The sequence below is a fragment of the Anguilla rostrata genome, chromosome 12 (genome assembly GCF_018555375.3).
Source record: "Anguilla rostrata isolate EN2019 chromosome 12, ASM1855537v3, whole genome shotgun sequence".
NCBI classification, from domain to species: domain Eukaryota; kingdom Metazoa; phylum Chordata; class Actinopteri; order Anguilliformes; family Anguillidae; genus Anguilla; species Anguilla rostrata.
In genome coordinates, this window is record NC_057944.1 from 16,799,599 (window position 1) to 16,812,398 (window position 12,800).

The window sequence follows — 12,800 nt, forward strand, 5'->3', positions numbered from 1 at the left end:
GGCACCTGATGTATACTATAATCTTTAATAATCAGTCATTTTGTTACTCCCCTGTACCCCTAGACCCCAACGGGGACATAACAATGCCATGGTGGAACATGATGTGCCTGTCTTTTAAATGAACCACCCCAGCCTGAGGCAGTCAGACTGGACAAAAGCAACCAATTTTCCACACTGTGCCCCAGGTATCTGGCACACCACTCATTAGCTAAGACTTATTTGGTCCCCCTCAGTTATGTGGGATTATGTGAGATTGTCCCTGTTATCTGGTATCTGGTATGTGGTATCTGGCTGTCTGTCCTGAAGTTCGATATGTTTAGATCTTTATTGAGGCTGAACTTGCTGCTTCACTACCAACTGGCTCATCCTAGTCGTTGATCATAATATATATTATATATACTATATTATGCTCTGCATTTTCTGGTGCTGTTCACTTGTGCTAAATTAAGATCCGATTTACGTCAGAGAAGCATTGAAATCAAGGACTTTAAAGGACTTTGTAAAGCAATGAAATTTACCTTCCCAGGTATATCAGCAAAGTGTTACAGAATGCTATCCCAAATCTCCAGTCACTAAGGTGAAACAGAGCTAGCACATATCTCTCTCATGGCGTACTGCTTTTCTCTTTAATTGTTCAAGCATTACATTTCTATAGAGAAAAATAAACAAAAAAGGAATGGGTGGAAAAGTGCTTGTATGGGCAAGACACATCTGATAATCTGGGAGTGAAAAGAGGCACCCAATGTACCCAATCAGGAATCTCTCTCACATACAGTTTCTACAAAATAATACATGATGACAAACAGCTATGTGGAGCACCCCTGTTTCCAGGTGGTCTATGTGTAAGAGCACCCCCATGGCGTTGCTGAACCATGCAGCGTGAGCTGACTAAAAGAAGCAATATAGCTCAAAATGTGCTCATAAGGGTGTGTAGTGATCCTATCCCAGTAACTCCTAATGAAGGGTACATATGTTGAGTCTTATTGCCTTTGAAGCTGGGTAATGCCACTACAGTCTGCTGCTTCCCCAAGAAAGAAGTTGGACCGGACTCTGGCTGTAGGCAAAATTTAGACATTTCAGAGAAGGCAGCAACATAAACTAGAAGCTTTGCCTTCCAGAAGTCATGAAGGATGTGCTTGGACCCTGGCAGGTCCCTTGTCCCTTCCCAGTACCTAGCTGCCAATCCTTTCTGATGCCACCAGCTGCATCATGGTTGATGCTTCTTACATTAGCCCTACCTACCTCAACTTATGTAACCATGCCACGAAAATCCAAATGTGTAGAACCATCAGCTCCATGGCCCTGTTTTTCTATGTGTATAGGGCTCCATATTCCTCTGAATCTGCACTTTGAGGATTCCACTCACACTAAGAACATAAGAAATAGTGACCACTTGTTTGTATGTTAATAACATTAGATACTGGCTCACTTGTCTTTATTGATGATGTAACTGCTGATAGCAGCGACAAAATGAATTCCGAAGTGTACAGGAACATCTCCTTAAAGGATATGTGACAAAGTACTAAACATGACTACTTTAATTTAAATAACGTTAATATGTGCCAAACATTATAGTGCCCTGAAATGTAGAAAGTGCTGTGCATGAAATCAAAATGTATTTAAAAAAATGGCCCTTAATAAAAGTTGAGAATCTGCTTTTTAACCACATATCTATGAACTTTTTCATTACAAATCTAATATTTTGGAGTACAGATCCAAATAAAGAAAAAGATGTCTTTGTCCCGACCTTTATGAGGGCACTGTATGTATGGCAGTTAAATTAGAGTATTTTAAGCATATTCTGATATCCACAGAGGCTGTGTGGTATGGAGTTCCTGAGCTGTTGGTAGTTGTATACAGAGCACAGTTAAACCTTGAGTAGAGGCTGCAATCCTGAGACTTGTCTAAAACCACCATTCTACCCCCAAGCCTTGCCCATACTTAGAGGATCAACAGACCCTACACACCAGTCAGACCTCTCTGTTCTGCCACCTCTGGACGCTTGGCACCTCCCCCTCTTCGTGTCTGTACTTCCCGTTCGCGTCTGCTGTCTGTCCTGGCCCCTCGCTGGTGGAATGACCTTCTCGTGGTGGTCAGAGCAGCAGAGAATCTGACAACCTTCATGCACAGACTAAAGGCTCATCTCTTCAGGCTGCACCTCTCCCCACCCCTCCCTAGCCTCTAGTTTAGCTCTACTCTATTTACCTCAATGTACCTAGTTAGGCTAATGCAATCTCGTTAGTTTTGTATTTGGCAGGATTGTTTTGTTTGATTCTGATTAGGCAAATGTAATTTCAGTGGTAGTTTTGTACTTGGCAGGATTGTTTTGTTTATTTGCTCAACAGGTTACCCTACAGGGTTGGAGTCCTGATCTATGTGGTCACTTCTGGCCCTACGATCTTTACTTCACTCTAGTGTGTTTTTCCGCACCTCTGCACTTTGAACTGATGCACTTGTTGTATGTCGCTCTGGATAAGAGCGTCTGCTAAATGCCTGTAATGTAATAATGTAATGTAACTTACCTAGTGCTATACATGCTTTCTGCTGCTATGATATATCTCCTGTGGACTGTAACCTTAACAAGAAGGCACAGCTAACAATTTCTCACTTCAGGATGATGACAGGAACAAGTGGACTAACTCTCTGGGATTCATGGGGTGCTTCCCAGGTGGCTTGTTTCTTTAGGCTGTGCTGTACAGGCACAGCATGATGTAAGTCTCTCCACCTCACTGCACAAGAAGGTCTCGTCTGGACATTCAGGGGCCAAAAGTCTGTCTGTGCCAGCTGTGCTTGAGGCATAGTCCTCCGGCACCATGACTGCGTAGCATACTGTTGGACTGCAGAATGAACAGAAGCAGGGAAGAGAGTGCACGCTTTGGAGGGCACACATCTTAATTTCCACTCTCTCAAATGGACTGTGGACATGCTGCTAAAGGACAGGCCTAGAATTGCAACTGGGCACATTGGAAGAACGTATCAAAACTGCTTCAAATGAATTTCTTAAAAATAAAAAGGGGGTCAAGTGTTGCCAATAAGGGGAGGAGCCCTAATGTCATGGGTGTACACATGATACATTGGTGTGTTGGTTGAAATGATAATGTTGTTTGTATTGTATTCACTTGTAGTCACTTCAGTGCTGAAACCCTTGCCATTGATTCGACCGAGCCCACGCTATGTGCTCTCCTCTCAACCACGTGATATCAGGCTAGTGCTTATTCTCAAGTTCAGCTCGCACAGACATGAGTCGGATGAAGACGCTTCATGTACAGGTTTAGCAGTCTGTCACCCTCTGATTGACAAGCAGGGGACTGCTGCCAAGCGGTAAGACGTGCTTATCCAGGTCGGCTAAATCCTGCTCACCCTGGGAAACCCTGACAGCAGTTCTGAGTAGCCCTGCCATGCCATCCACAGTCACTATTGGCTCAGCCTGATTCATGTACTTCATTTGCTATGTCACAGCTAAAGGGTCATACTCTTGTCAGAGGTAGAGAGTTTTGGGTTGCCATGAGGATAAAGGGACAAAGCAGCGTTATGCCGGTTTATGTCTGTACATGTTAGGTTTCTGGAGGAATTGCATTAGCAGTAATTGCATGTGAATTAAAAAAATCTTTTTTGTAGTATTGGTAAAACTAGTTTAACCTACTCTTCTGCTTCATTCTTACTGGCCTAGAGATTGACAGCACGAGTAAAAAAAAAGGAAAAACTCAAAATAAACAGCACGGTTAGATGCTTGTGTGCACAGAACATTTACTGTTCCATGACAGCTGTGATGTCTTATCTTGGGTCACAGGAGTGCAGGATTTTTGAATCCGTCTGATGTGCTGCAAAGTTTAACCAAAACAATCGGGCTCATGTAAAAGATAGCCAGAAAGATTATCGCTTACATTTCTTTATTGACCCATGACATTAGATATAATTTATTAATTGGCTTTAAAAGTAATTGTGGGTCTGGGATTTTTTTGGGTTCAGCTTCAGACGTCCCTCAGGCAGATACCTTTATGGTGTTTTTGCCTTGTATCATCCCATGAGTTTACAATCTCGTATCGCATCCTCTTGAAGAAACATAGATGCCGATGCACACAGACATTCACGTATAAATGTGACATCAAAATGAGTTGATCTTTTGTTGACCCCTAATTTCAGACAGGCACAAGCACCCATAATGCTGAATCCATAGTGATAATAGTTTATACATTGCATGAGAAACTCACAATATCTATAGAATGTCATAATGAAATTATGAATGTGCTTTAGCTTCTCATAATCTACTATGGTTGTTCACTCCCGGTGTTGCTATTTTAAGGTTTCTGTAAATATTTTAGGTAGTGGTAAAAGCAGTGTTAATGCAGTCTGTCTTAATTATGGGTGTCCAACTTCTTTTGCAACCTGTCTATTTCTATGGAAACAGTAAATTCTGATTGCTTGCAAATAAACAAATAAAAAAGTTGTGAAAAGCTGCGGTAGTTCAGAGAAACAAGCCAAAGCCAAATTAAAGACTTTAGAAAGCCAGACTTTTACGGTGTGACATTATTTATTACTTTACCATGTGATGCCAATGCCCAGAGCAATGTACATTCTGAGGGTAGTGATCAAGTCTAAATGGTTTACAAATCTTGCTGATTGCAAATGAAATTGCATTGGATCCCATGAAACTTTGGGCCTTACAAGATCAATTGCCAAAACTCCCCATTCCTACTTGGACATATGCCCCCTGAAGATCAATCAAGGGTTGAACATCCATGTGCCATTATCAAAATACACTTCCTCTGCAGGGTTGGATGAAAGGGATAGTTTACTTTTTCAGTAAAGTATTATTTCAGTCTAGGCTTTTGATATGCGCCGACAGTCTTTGTGTGTGATGAAGAGAATGAACATATTTAGAGCAGTTTATTATGACCTTCTGACTTTACAATGGCAGATATTGGGCCTTTGTTGATTTGTGGACAAAAGTAACTCCAGAGTCGCTTGTACTGCAGTGTTATGCCCCCAGGGGTTGTATGTGTGCATATTACCTGATTATTCTTTATTCTTCATAAATATGTTCAATACTATTTTTGGTTGGAATAGAGCGAGAGGCTGTGATTTTTTTAATGTAGCCGATTTGTAAATAACAGATTATGCATTAAAATATATACATCGCGTTTACATTCTTCTCTTAAATTTAAGGGGCGTAATGTAAACAACAGTGTTATTTTCTTTTAAGCATATTGTGTCTTGACAAAGCTTTGGGAACACAGTTCATTATTATGCCAAAGAATGCTAATTTGAATCGAACTGAAAGAGCGAGAGAGAGATGGAGATGAAGAGACAAAGAAAACAAAGAAAGAATGCGACAGACAAGTGGAGTTGTGAAGGATGTTATGTTGTAATCATTTTCATTTTTACAAACCTGTGATAGGCTTCATCCTCAATGTGTTAATGTATTCAGTGTTTGTGCGCATGTAAAATGATTGTGTACATTACGTTACATTCATGCTTGTCAATGGTATTATTGTGTGCATGTACGTGCGTGTGCATGTATGTACGTGTGTGTGTGCGTGTGTGTGTATGTGCGTGTGTGTGGCCTTCATGTTGTAGTGGATCTGGGTGAAGGAAAGCTTGTATCTGCTGGGGTCCTTGTCTCTCTCAGCTCCTTTGCTTTTATTAGGCGGCTTTACGGGAAGCTCTTTGCCATGGCAACCCTCAGCAATGGCTGCCTCATAAAAGCCGGCTCTCTCTCTCCCCCTCTGTCTGTCTACCCTTCCTCTGCGACATGAGCCGCTCCCGGGCTGTGGAAAGAGACGCTGAAGATGTAGCAAAAAAGCCTTTTTGGTAGGAATCAAGTTCCATGGATATAATCCTTTTCCTCTTTTTTTTCTTGTCAGGATGAGGCACTTTTGGGAAGGTGAGTGGATTAATCATTCATAGCAGTGGGAAGATGTCTGATCTTCGATGTTTGGTCTAAATGTAGCAGTGCTCTAGTTTGGGATCTGATCGACTGGGTAGATGTGACATTATCACAGCGCTCGCACAGATAATCATCCAAAGCAAGCACTTGAATGAGTGTGTGACAGGGAGCAGTGAGATAATTCAATGGGAAATCGCTGTGAGGCATAAATTGCAGTGGGGCTAATCTGTGGGCCTGAAAGCTGCTGTGCGTAGCCTGTTGGCAGGAGGGGGCGGGGGGTGTGTGTGTGGGGGGGGGTGTTTAAGGTCACAGAGAGAAAAAAAAAAGAGCTGTGAAAATACAGGACTCCCTGCCTCACCACCCCTAATATCAGGACAGGGAGTGGGATGACATTTTCGGAATGAAGTCGCAGATGCAGGGCAGGGATTGGACGACTGCAGAGAGTACAGAGATGTGGGACGTCTTAGAGGAGCCCTCCTCGTGCCCCTCGTGTGGGCGCGAATTCGACGTACCGCTGCTCCTCCCCTGCTCTCACACCCTGTGCGGGAGCTGCGTGGAGGCGGCGGCGGGCGGGTCCTCCGGCGCCCCCTCCTCCGGCGCCCCCTCCAGCGGCGCGGCGCCCGGGCAGGCTGCCGGTGCGCCCGTCTGCGCCCTCCCCTGCCCCTGCTGCCACCTCCCGGTGGAGCTGCCCTGCTGGGACTGGGCTAGCGCCACCCGCTGCCTGCCCCTCAACCCGACTCTGGCGCGGAGGCCGGGCGCCGGAGAGACGGAGGAAGACCAGGACCGGGGGCGGCGACAGGGTGCGGGGAGAAAGAACGAGTCAGAGGAGGAGACTTTGGGGAAACAGAAGGACCCCAAGACCTGCCTGCAGGTAAGGGAACATGGAGAGGTGTGAAGGTGCACAGTGTTTTCAGGGTACCCCTCTCCTGGCTCCACATTGAACTGTCCTAGTGAAATACACAGGTGCATCATAAATTCCAGAGCGGTCTGCAAATTGTACCAAATTCTATTGAACAGGTTTTCTGCTTCTTCAGCTGGAAATACATACCCTTTGTGTGCACTCTCAGTAACGGATAGATTGCGTTTAGCTGCTGCTTAAAGGCTTCAGTTCTCTGGTGCATTCTGCAGTTGATTTTGAATTTGTGACACCTGTTGCATTACCTGTTACTATCATGAGCAGCTACATAACTTAATAGCTGAAAAAAAATCTGCCTATGTTCCTAAAGTAGATCGACCAGCTAAGGGATCTGTAGCATGGCCAGGGGGCATGGGGGGGGGGGTGGGGGTACTCTTTTGGTAGCTAGCATGGGAAGTGGCTCCTTAAGTGGGTAGTGTACCAATCTAAAGACACATGTAGGATCATTTTTTTATTATTTAATTATTTAAATTAAGCTGTTTATACCTGAACTCCAAAGAGTTTCTACGGGCATTTATGATACGTTTCCTCACGTTAGGCAGAACCCTGCTGTGTAGATGCACATGCTCTCCTAGGGCAGGCCACATTAAATGGTGAGTAGTCAATTCCTTTGTCATACTGGGAACTTGGGTATGGTAGGGGAGTGGCCTCATATGCATGTTATACACCATGTATACTCTGATAAGCACTGTCCAGTTAAACACCAAATATACACTGACACTCTGCACCACCCTGTTAAACTTCAAAATGCACTGATATACCCTGCCCTGTTTAATACTAAATATACACTGATATACCCTGCACTCCCCAGTTAAACACCAAATTTACACTGATATACTCTGCACTACCCAGTTAAACACCAAGTTTACACTGATATACTCTGCACTCCCCAGTTAAACACCAAGTTTACACTGATATACTCTGCACTCCCCAGTTAAACACCAAGTTTACACTGATATGCTCTGCGCTCACCCAGTTAAACACCAAGTTTACACTGATATACCATGCACTCCCCTGTTAAATGTCACACACTCACTACTACACCCTGCACTTCTCTGTGAAATGCCACATGTACACTGATATACCCTGTACTGCCTACTTGTAAGGTGTGAGATTACGAGGATGAACATGACAAAGTCAAGTTGCAAAGAACATGCGAGATAGGTATATTCCAAAAGGACATTTGGACAGTGCTGTTCTGTTTATATACAGATTGTAGCCAACGCTGTCATACTTCTTTATATAACAGACTATTGTGTTCATTTCTCCAATTTTACTGAGCATAGCTGTATTAAAAGGCTATTTCTGTGTATGATAAACCATCAAAAATAAAGCAGTATGATCAAAAGGCGTTTGAGTTTAATATTTTATTTAAAGAATAATGTAACTTCTCTCTATCAATGTTCAGTATACAGTGGCAACTGGTTAATTCCACATATTTAAAAAAAATGACTATTATACCCCATTTGAAAACCCCAGAAATTTCCATGAGACAGACTTTTTGATTGTCAGGAAAAGAATGATTGAAAACATCTGTGCAAAATTGATTATCTTAGTAATAGCCAACTAATATTACAATAGACCATCTAGCAAGAAAATTGTAATGTCAGCACCCCCTGTGTAGGTTATCACTTGGTGAAACTGCTGCTATATAACTGCTGTTTTGTTGCATTGGCATTGGTATTGTAACGTACATACATTTAGACCTGAAAGGGCATATAGCTTCTCGACAGCCTAGACATGCTTGGACATCCCAAGAAGTTGATGAATGTCTTGCTTTTTCATCCTTTGCTACACCCTGTGAAAAAGCCACTAGCTGCAGTTTTAAAAAAAACCCAGAATGTGAATTGAAGGATTATTCAATGAACTTCTTCCAAATCACAGTATCAGTTGAGGACTTAAAAAGTTAAAAAACGTGTTGTACAGTAATACTCTGTGATCATGTCGGACACATGGGGATGTCAGTTGCATTTTATTGGCTGTTGTACCCCAACACCTCTCACGCCGTTTCTATACTCAGAATACGCTGACTGGCCACAAGGTGGTACTGTAGATCTGCACGAAGAGGAGATGGTACAGTCAGTAAGAGGTAGGTGGTCCACTAAATGACCCATGAATTAACTTCTTTGTCGATTATTTTTTAATCTTACTCCATGTCGTACGCCATGTCCTAGCATAAAGGTGACGGTACATTGAATTAAAATTACAGGCACGGCATGAAGGAAAGTATGGAGGAAAGGAAAACCAGCGTCAATTTTATTGAAAGTAAATGCAAGTTATTTTGCCATTTGATTTGGCTGATTGAAAAATAGTTCCCTGCTTGTCTCAGCACAGATGAACAGGTTAAATGGGATATTGCACTCCCTCGCCTCTTTCATTCAACATGTCCTCTTGAGACCTTTGATGACAAACACGATCAACAATGCCTCTGTCTCACGATATAACGAAATACATACCAGGGCCCTGTTTCGCAAAGCAGGATTACCTGGTTTGCTGGATAATTGCACCGAGTAAAACCGAGAACTCTCCCAAATCAGAAACAAGGACTGAAGTAGCTTGACAGAAAAAGTTATGTTGGGTTTCACTCAGCGTAGTTATCCAGCTAACTCAGTAATCCTGCTTCATGCATTACCCATTACCCCAAGCTCCCATACAGTAGATAATAAATGAACAACCCTGATCCTGAGGAGCTGCAATGTCTGCTGGTTTTTGTTTTCACCTTAAATACAACAACCACTTTAGGCCCAAGAAACCAGGTGAAGCAAGTTGACTGTGTAATTGACTGCTTTTATTGATCAATTTAAGCGCAAAGTAACAACAAAGTCCAGGAGACAGTACAGCTTTCCAGAAGCATGGTTGGCCGCCTCTGGTTATAGATCATGGTGTGGATTAAAACAAGTGTTGAGAAAGGCCGAGACTGCAGACACAGTCTTCTCTTTCTATGGTCATTTGAAATAAAATGCAGCGCTCAATTTGGACATGTGCTTACACATACCATGTCAAATGTAATACCCACTGGACAAGTGTAATAGCGTTTTCCTGGAGAGCCCTGCAGAAAACAGGTACAATTTGCTGATATATATGCTGACGCAGGGCTGTCCCTGGCTGCCTGACACCGCATGATCTGAAGGTACAGTCCTATTGCCGTTCACTCCCTATTGGTTCCTGCTCCCCCAGGTCTGGTTTTTTCCCTGGATCCGTCCACGGCTGCCCCTCCCCTCCTTCTCTCTGGCTCCGCCCTCACCGTGACCTTCCAGGGACAGGACCCTCTGGCCCAGGCAACCGGGGCAGCAGGGCTCCCTGTGGCCCTGGAGCACCAGGACCCCAGCCCCCTTCCTCAGGTGTGTGCAGCACTGACCATCACAAGGGGGCAGTTCTACTGGGAGGTTGATGTCTGCAACAGCGCCTGCTACAGGATAGGTAAGGTACTAGAGCAGAGAGCCTGTTACGGGACAGGCAAAACACCGCAGTACAGGGTCACCCACAGTGTAGGCTCTACTATTTCACCTGTACACATTTTGTACTGTATGCATTTACTCTATGCATTTCCATGTGGATGTGCAAATATTTATACTGTAAGTCAGAAAGGAAAATATTATGATTAAAATGTTAGTGGAATTCTCATGGGAAGTGGCAGCTCACCAGTATGAAGCATGATGCACTCATATTAGCATGCAGACAGTGCAGATCAGAGCTGGAGGTGAGAGGCTGTGGATGGTGCTGCAGAGCAGTCGTCCGTGACCGGGCTCCTGTGTCCTGCAGGAGTGAGCTCTGTGGACACCGCGCGCGGATGGTGGCTGGAGAGGAGGGGCGGTTCCTTCTCTGCGGTGTTCGACGGGCGCAGGGAGCCGCTGCCTGCCGTACCCCCCCAGATCAAAACCGTGGGGGTGTTCCTGAACATGGGTGGGGGAGCCCTGAGCTTCCATAACGCCCTGACTCAAGAGCACCTGGCCACCCTGCCTTCCCGATTTGGCCTGGGGGTCTGTCCGGCGCTGGGCCTGGGGCAGGGCCGGCTGAGGCTGAGGTGCGGCCTTCCTCCTCCGCCCCACGTCTTCCTCTGCCGCAGCTCGGCCTACCGCTGCCCCGCCGGGGCGGGCGCGGGCCGCTGGCGCCGGGACGTCCGCTTCCACTCCATCCGAACCTTCATCCAGAAGTTCGAGGAGCTCTCGGCTGCGGAGTCGGATTCCGGCCTGGTGTCCAGCTTCAGCTCCTGTTCCACTCTGGCCTCCCTTCCAGACCCAGGCCCCTAGCCCCGGACCAGTGTGCCGTGCTGGGCAGAGAGATACAGGAATCAGGACAGGACACATGGAAGAAGGCTCAAAATTGACATAATGTGGACAAGGACTTGAAAATCAGTAACACATAACAATTATATACAGGTGAACTTCTCCCTTGTGGAAGTGTGAATTGTATTGGTGAGTAGTTAAGAGGCATATTTGCAGTAGTAACCCTTATGTGCTAGAGAAAATCCATTTACATTTACCTTTTAGGCAAGTAGGAGATGCTTTTTTCCAGAGCGACATACAGAGCTTGAATTCCTTGCATAAAACACATTTGTACAGATGTATGTTTGCTGAAGTTAACTACCTTGCACTTGTACAACATCAGTGCCCAACAGGGAATCAAACCTACAACCTGAGTTGCAGGCCCAGTCCCCATACGATTATGCTTAAACTGCCATGCACGTGGCGTTCTGCAACTGCAAACTTCATGCAATATTTGACAAATGACATGGCCCAGAATCAGCCATGTTGAATTATGTCTAGGCTATATGGCTCAGCCTGTGTTCAGAGCAAGGCTTCACGGTTAAGATACACAATTTAACAGAAAACTTTTCAACAAGAGTGTGTGTGTGTTAAGTGTTCATCACCAACCATGCACAGTAACACAGATCACACATATTAACATACACAAGTCCATACATGTGCTTACATACACTTATGTAGATACAGACACACACACCTTTCATCCACAAACTGTTTAGAGATAGAAGACATCATAATGTCACAAAATCATAATAATGTATTGAATTAGCCCTGTCTACAGATCCTTTACTGTTCATTACTAAGTGAAAAATCTAACAGCGGTAGCTAATAGCTACCAAGAGGGGGAGGCAAATTTTTTTTTTCTTCACGATTATCCAGAACCTTCTTCATAATAAAAAAACATTTCTATTAATTTTTTTGCATGCCTAAAAGTCCCATGCAATCATTTTAGTAAAAAGACATAATTTAACTAAAGAATCACACTGCACAAATCTAAATAATTCCATATAACACAATGTTATTGTCATAATTAAAATTATGTAATGTATGGTGGAGGACCGAATGACAAGGATGCCACATTAGGCACACTGAGACAAGAGTCAACTGAGTAATCCTCACTAAAACTGGCAAGCTTCTTAATCGTAAAAACAGGTGTGGGGCCAATGCACCTGAGTTTAAGATAAGCTCTTTGCCTACCCTATTCGTGGCATACTGGCTTCTGCTCTACTGGATTCAGTCCCCCATTTCTGTGCAAGGATCTCTTAAGAAAATAAATTGATATAATTACTAATACTACCATTTTAATGTTTTATTATTTATGTCGTCATACGTCCTTATTGCGAGGCAGCTAAATTATGTAAAACAGTGGGCCATCTTGAGGCTGAGGCCCTCCCACCCGTTGCCCTCCTTGGTTTCCGCCGCAGCAGGTGCCACGCCCCCTGCCAGGTCATGACCCCTGCGGCAGTTGAGAATGTCCCGGATTAGCACTGATGTGACTTTCCCTCTCTCACCCCCAAGTTGCCTTGCCTGTCCCCCTCCCTATCCCTCAGCCTCTTCCACTTCAATTAGCTGTCTCCCCAGGACACGTGAGCCAGCTTCCTGTCAAACACAGAGCCCCTGGAGCTGTGTGGGGGGTTTTAAAAGCCTGGGGCAGGGGTAGGAGGGGTGGGGGCAGCAGTGAGAAGTTTGCTGTTGACAGAGGGACATGGCAGCAGCTGGTAATGTACGTTTA

General features: G+C 44.4%; 1 protein-coding gene across 1 annotated transcript; it reads left to right on the plus strand.

Annotated features, from left to right (window-relative positions):
• Nucleotides 1-5,568: 5,568 nt before the first annotated feature.
• Nucleotides 5,569-12,361, plus strand: LOC135236163 (RING finger protein 39-like). Its single transcript, XM_064302378.1, has 6 exons — nucleotides 5,569-5,884; nucleotides 6,261-6,758; nucleotides 7,342-7,396; nucleotides 8,824-8,892; nucleotides 9,981-10,223; nucleotides 10,566-12,361. The coding sequence occupies exons 2-6, from the start codon at nucleotides 6,288-6,290 to the stop codon at nucleotides 11,051-11,053; spliced, it is 1,326 nt and encodes a 441-aa protein (XP_064158448.1). The 5' UTR covers nucleotides 5,569-5,884; nucleotides 6,261-6,287; the 3' UTR covers nucleotides 11,054-12,361.
• Nucleotides 12,362-12,800: the final 439 nt, after the last annotated feature.

Excerpts from the sequence above, each read along its gene's own strand:
- LOC135236163 (XM_064302378.1), top strand. The coding sequence starts at position 6,288 with ATGAAGTCGCAGATGCAGGGCAGGGATTGGACGACTGCAGAGAGTACA. Across the intron at positions 7,397-8,823 it reads AGGGCAGGCCACATTAAATG|AATACGCTGACTGGCCACAA; the intron begins GTGAGTAGTCAA and ends TTCTATACTCAG. Across the intron at positions 10,224-10,565 it reads CAGCGCCTGCTACAGGATAG|GAGTGAGCTCTGTGGACACC; the intron begins GTAAGGTACTAG and ends TGTGTCCTGCAG.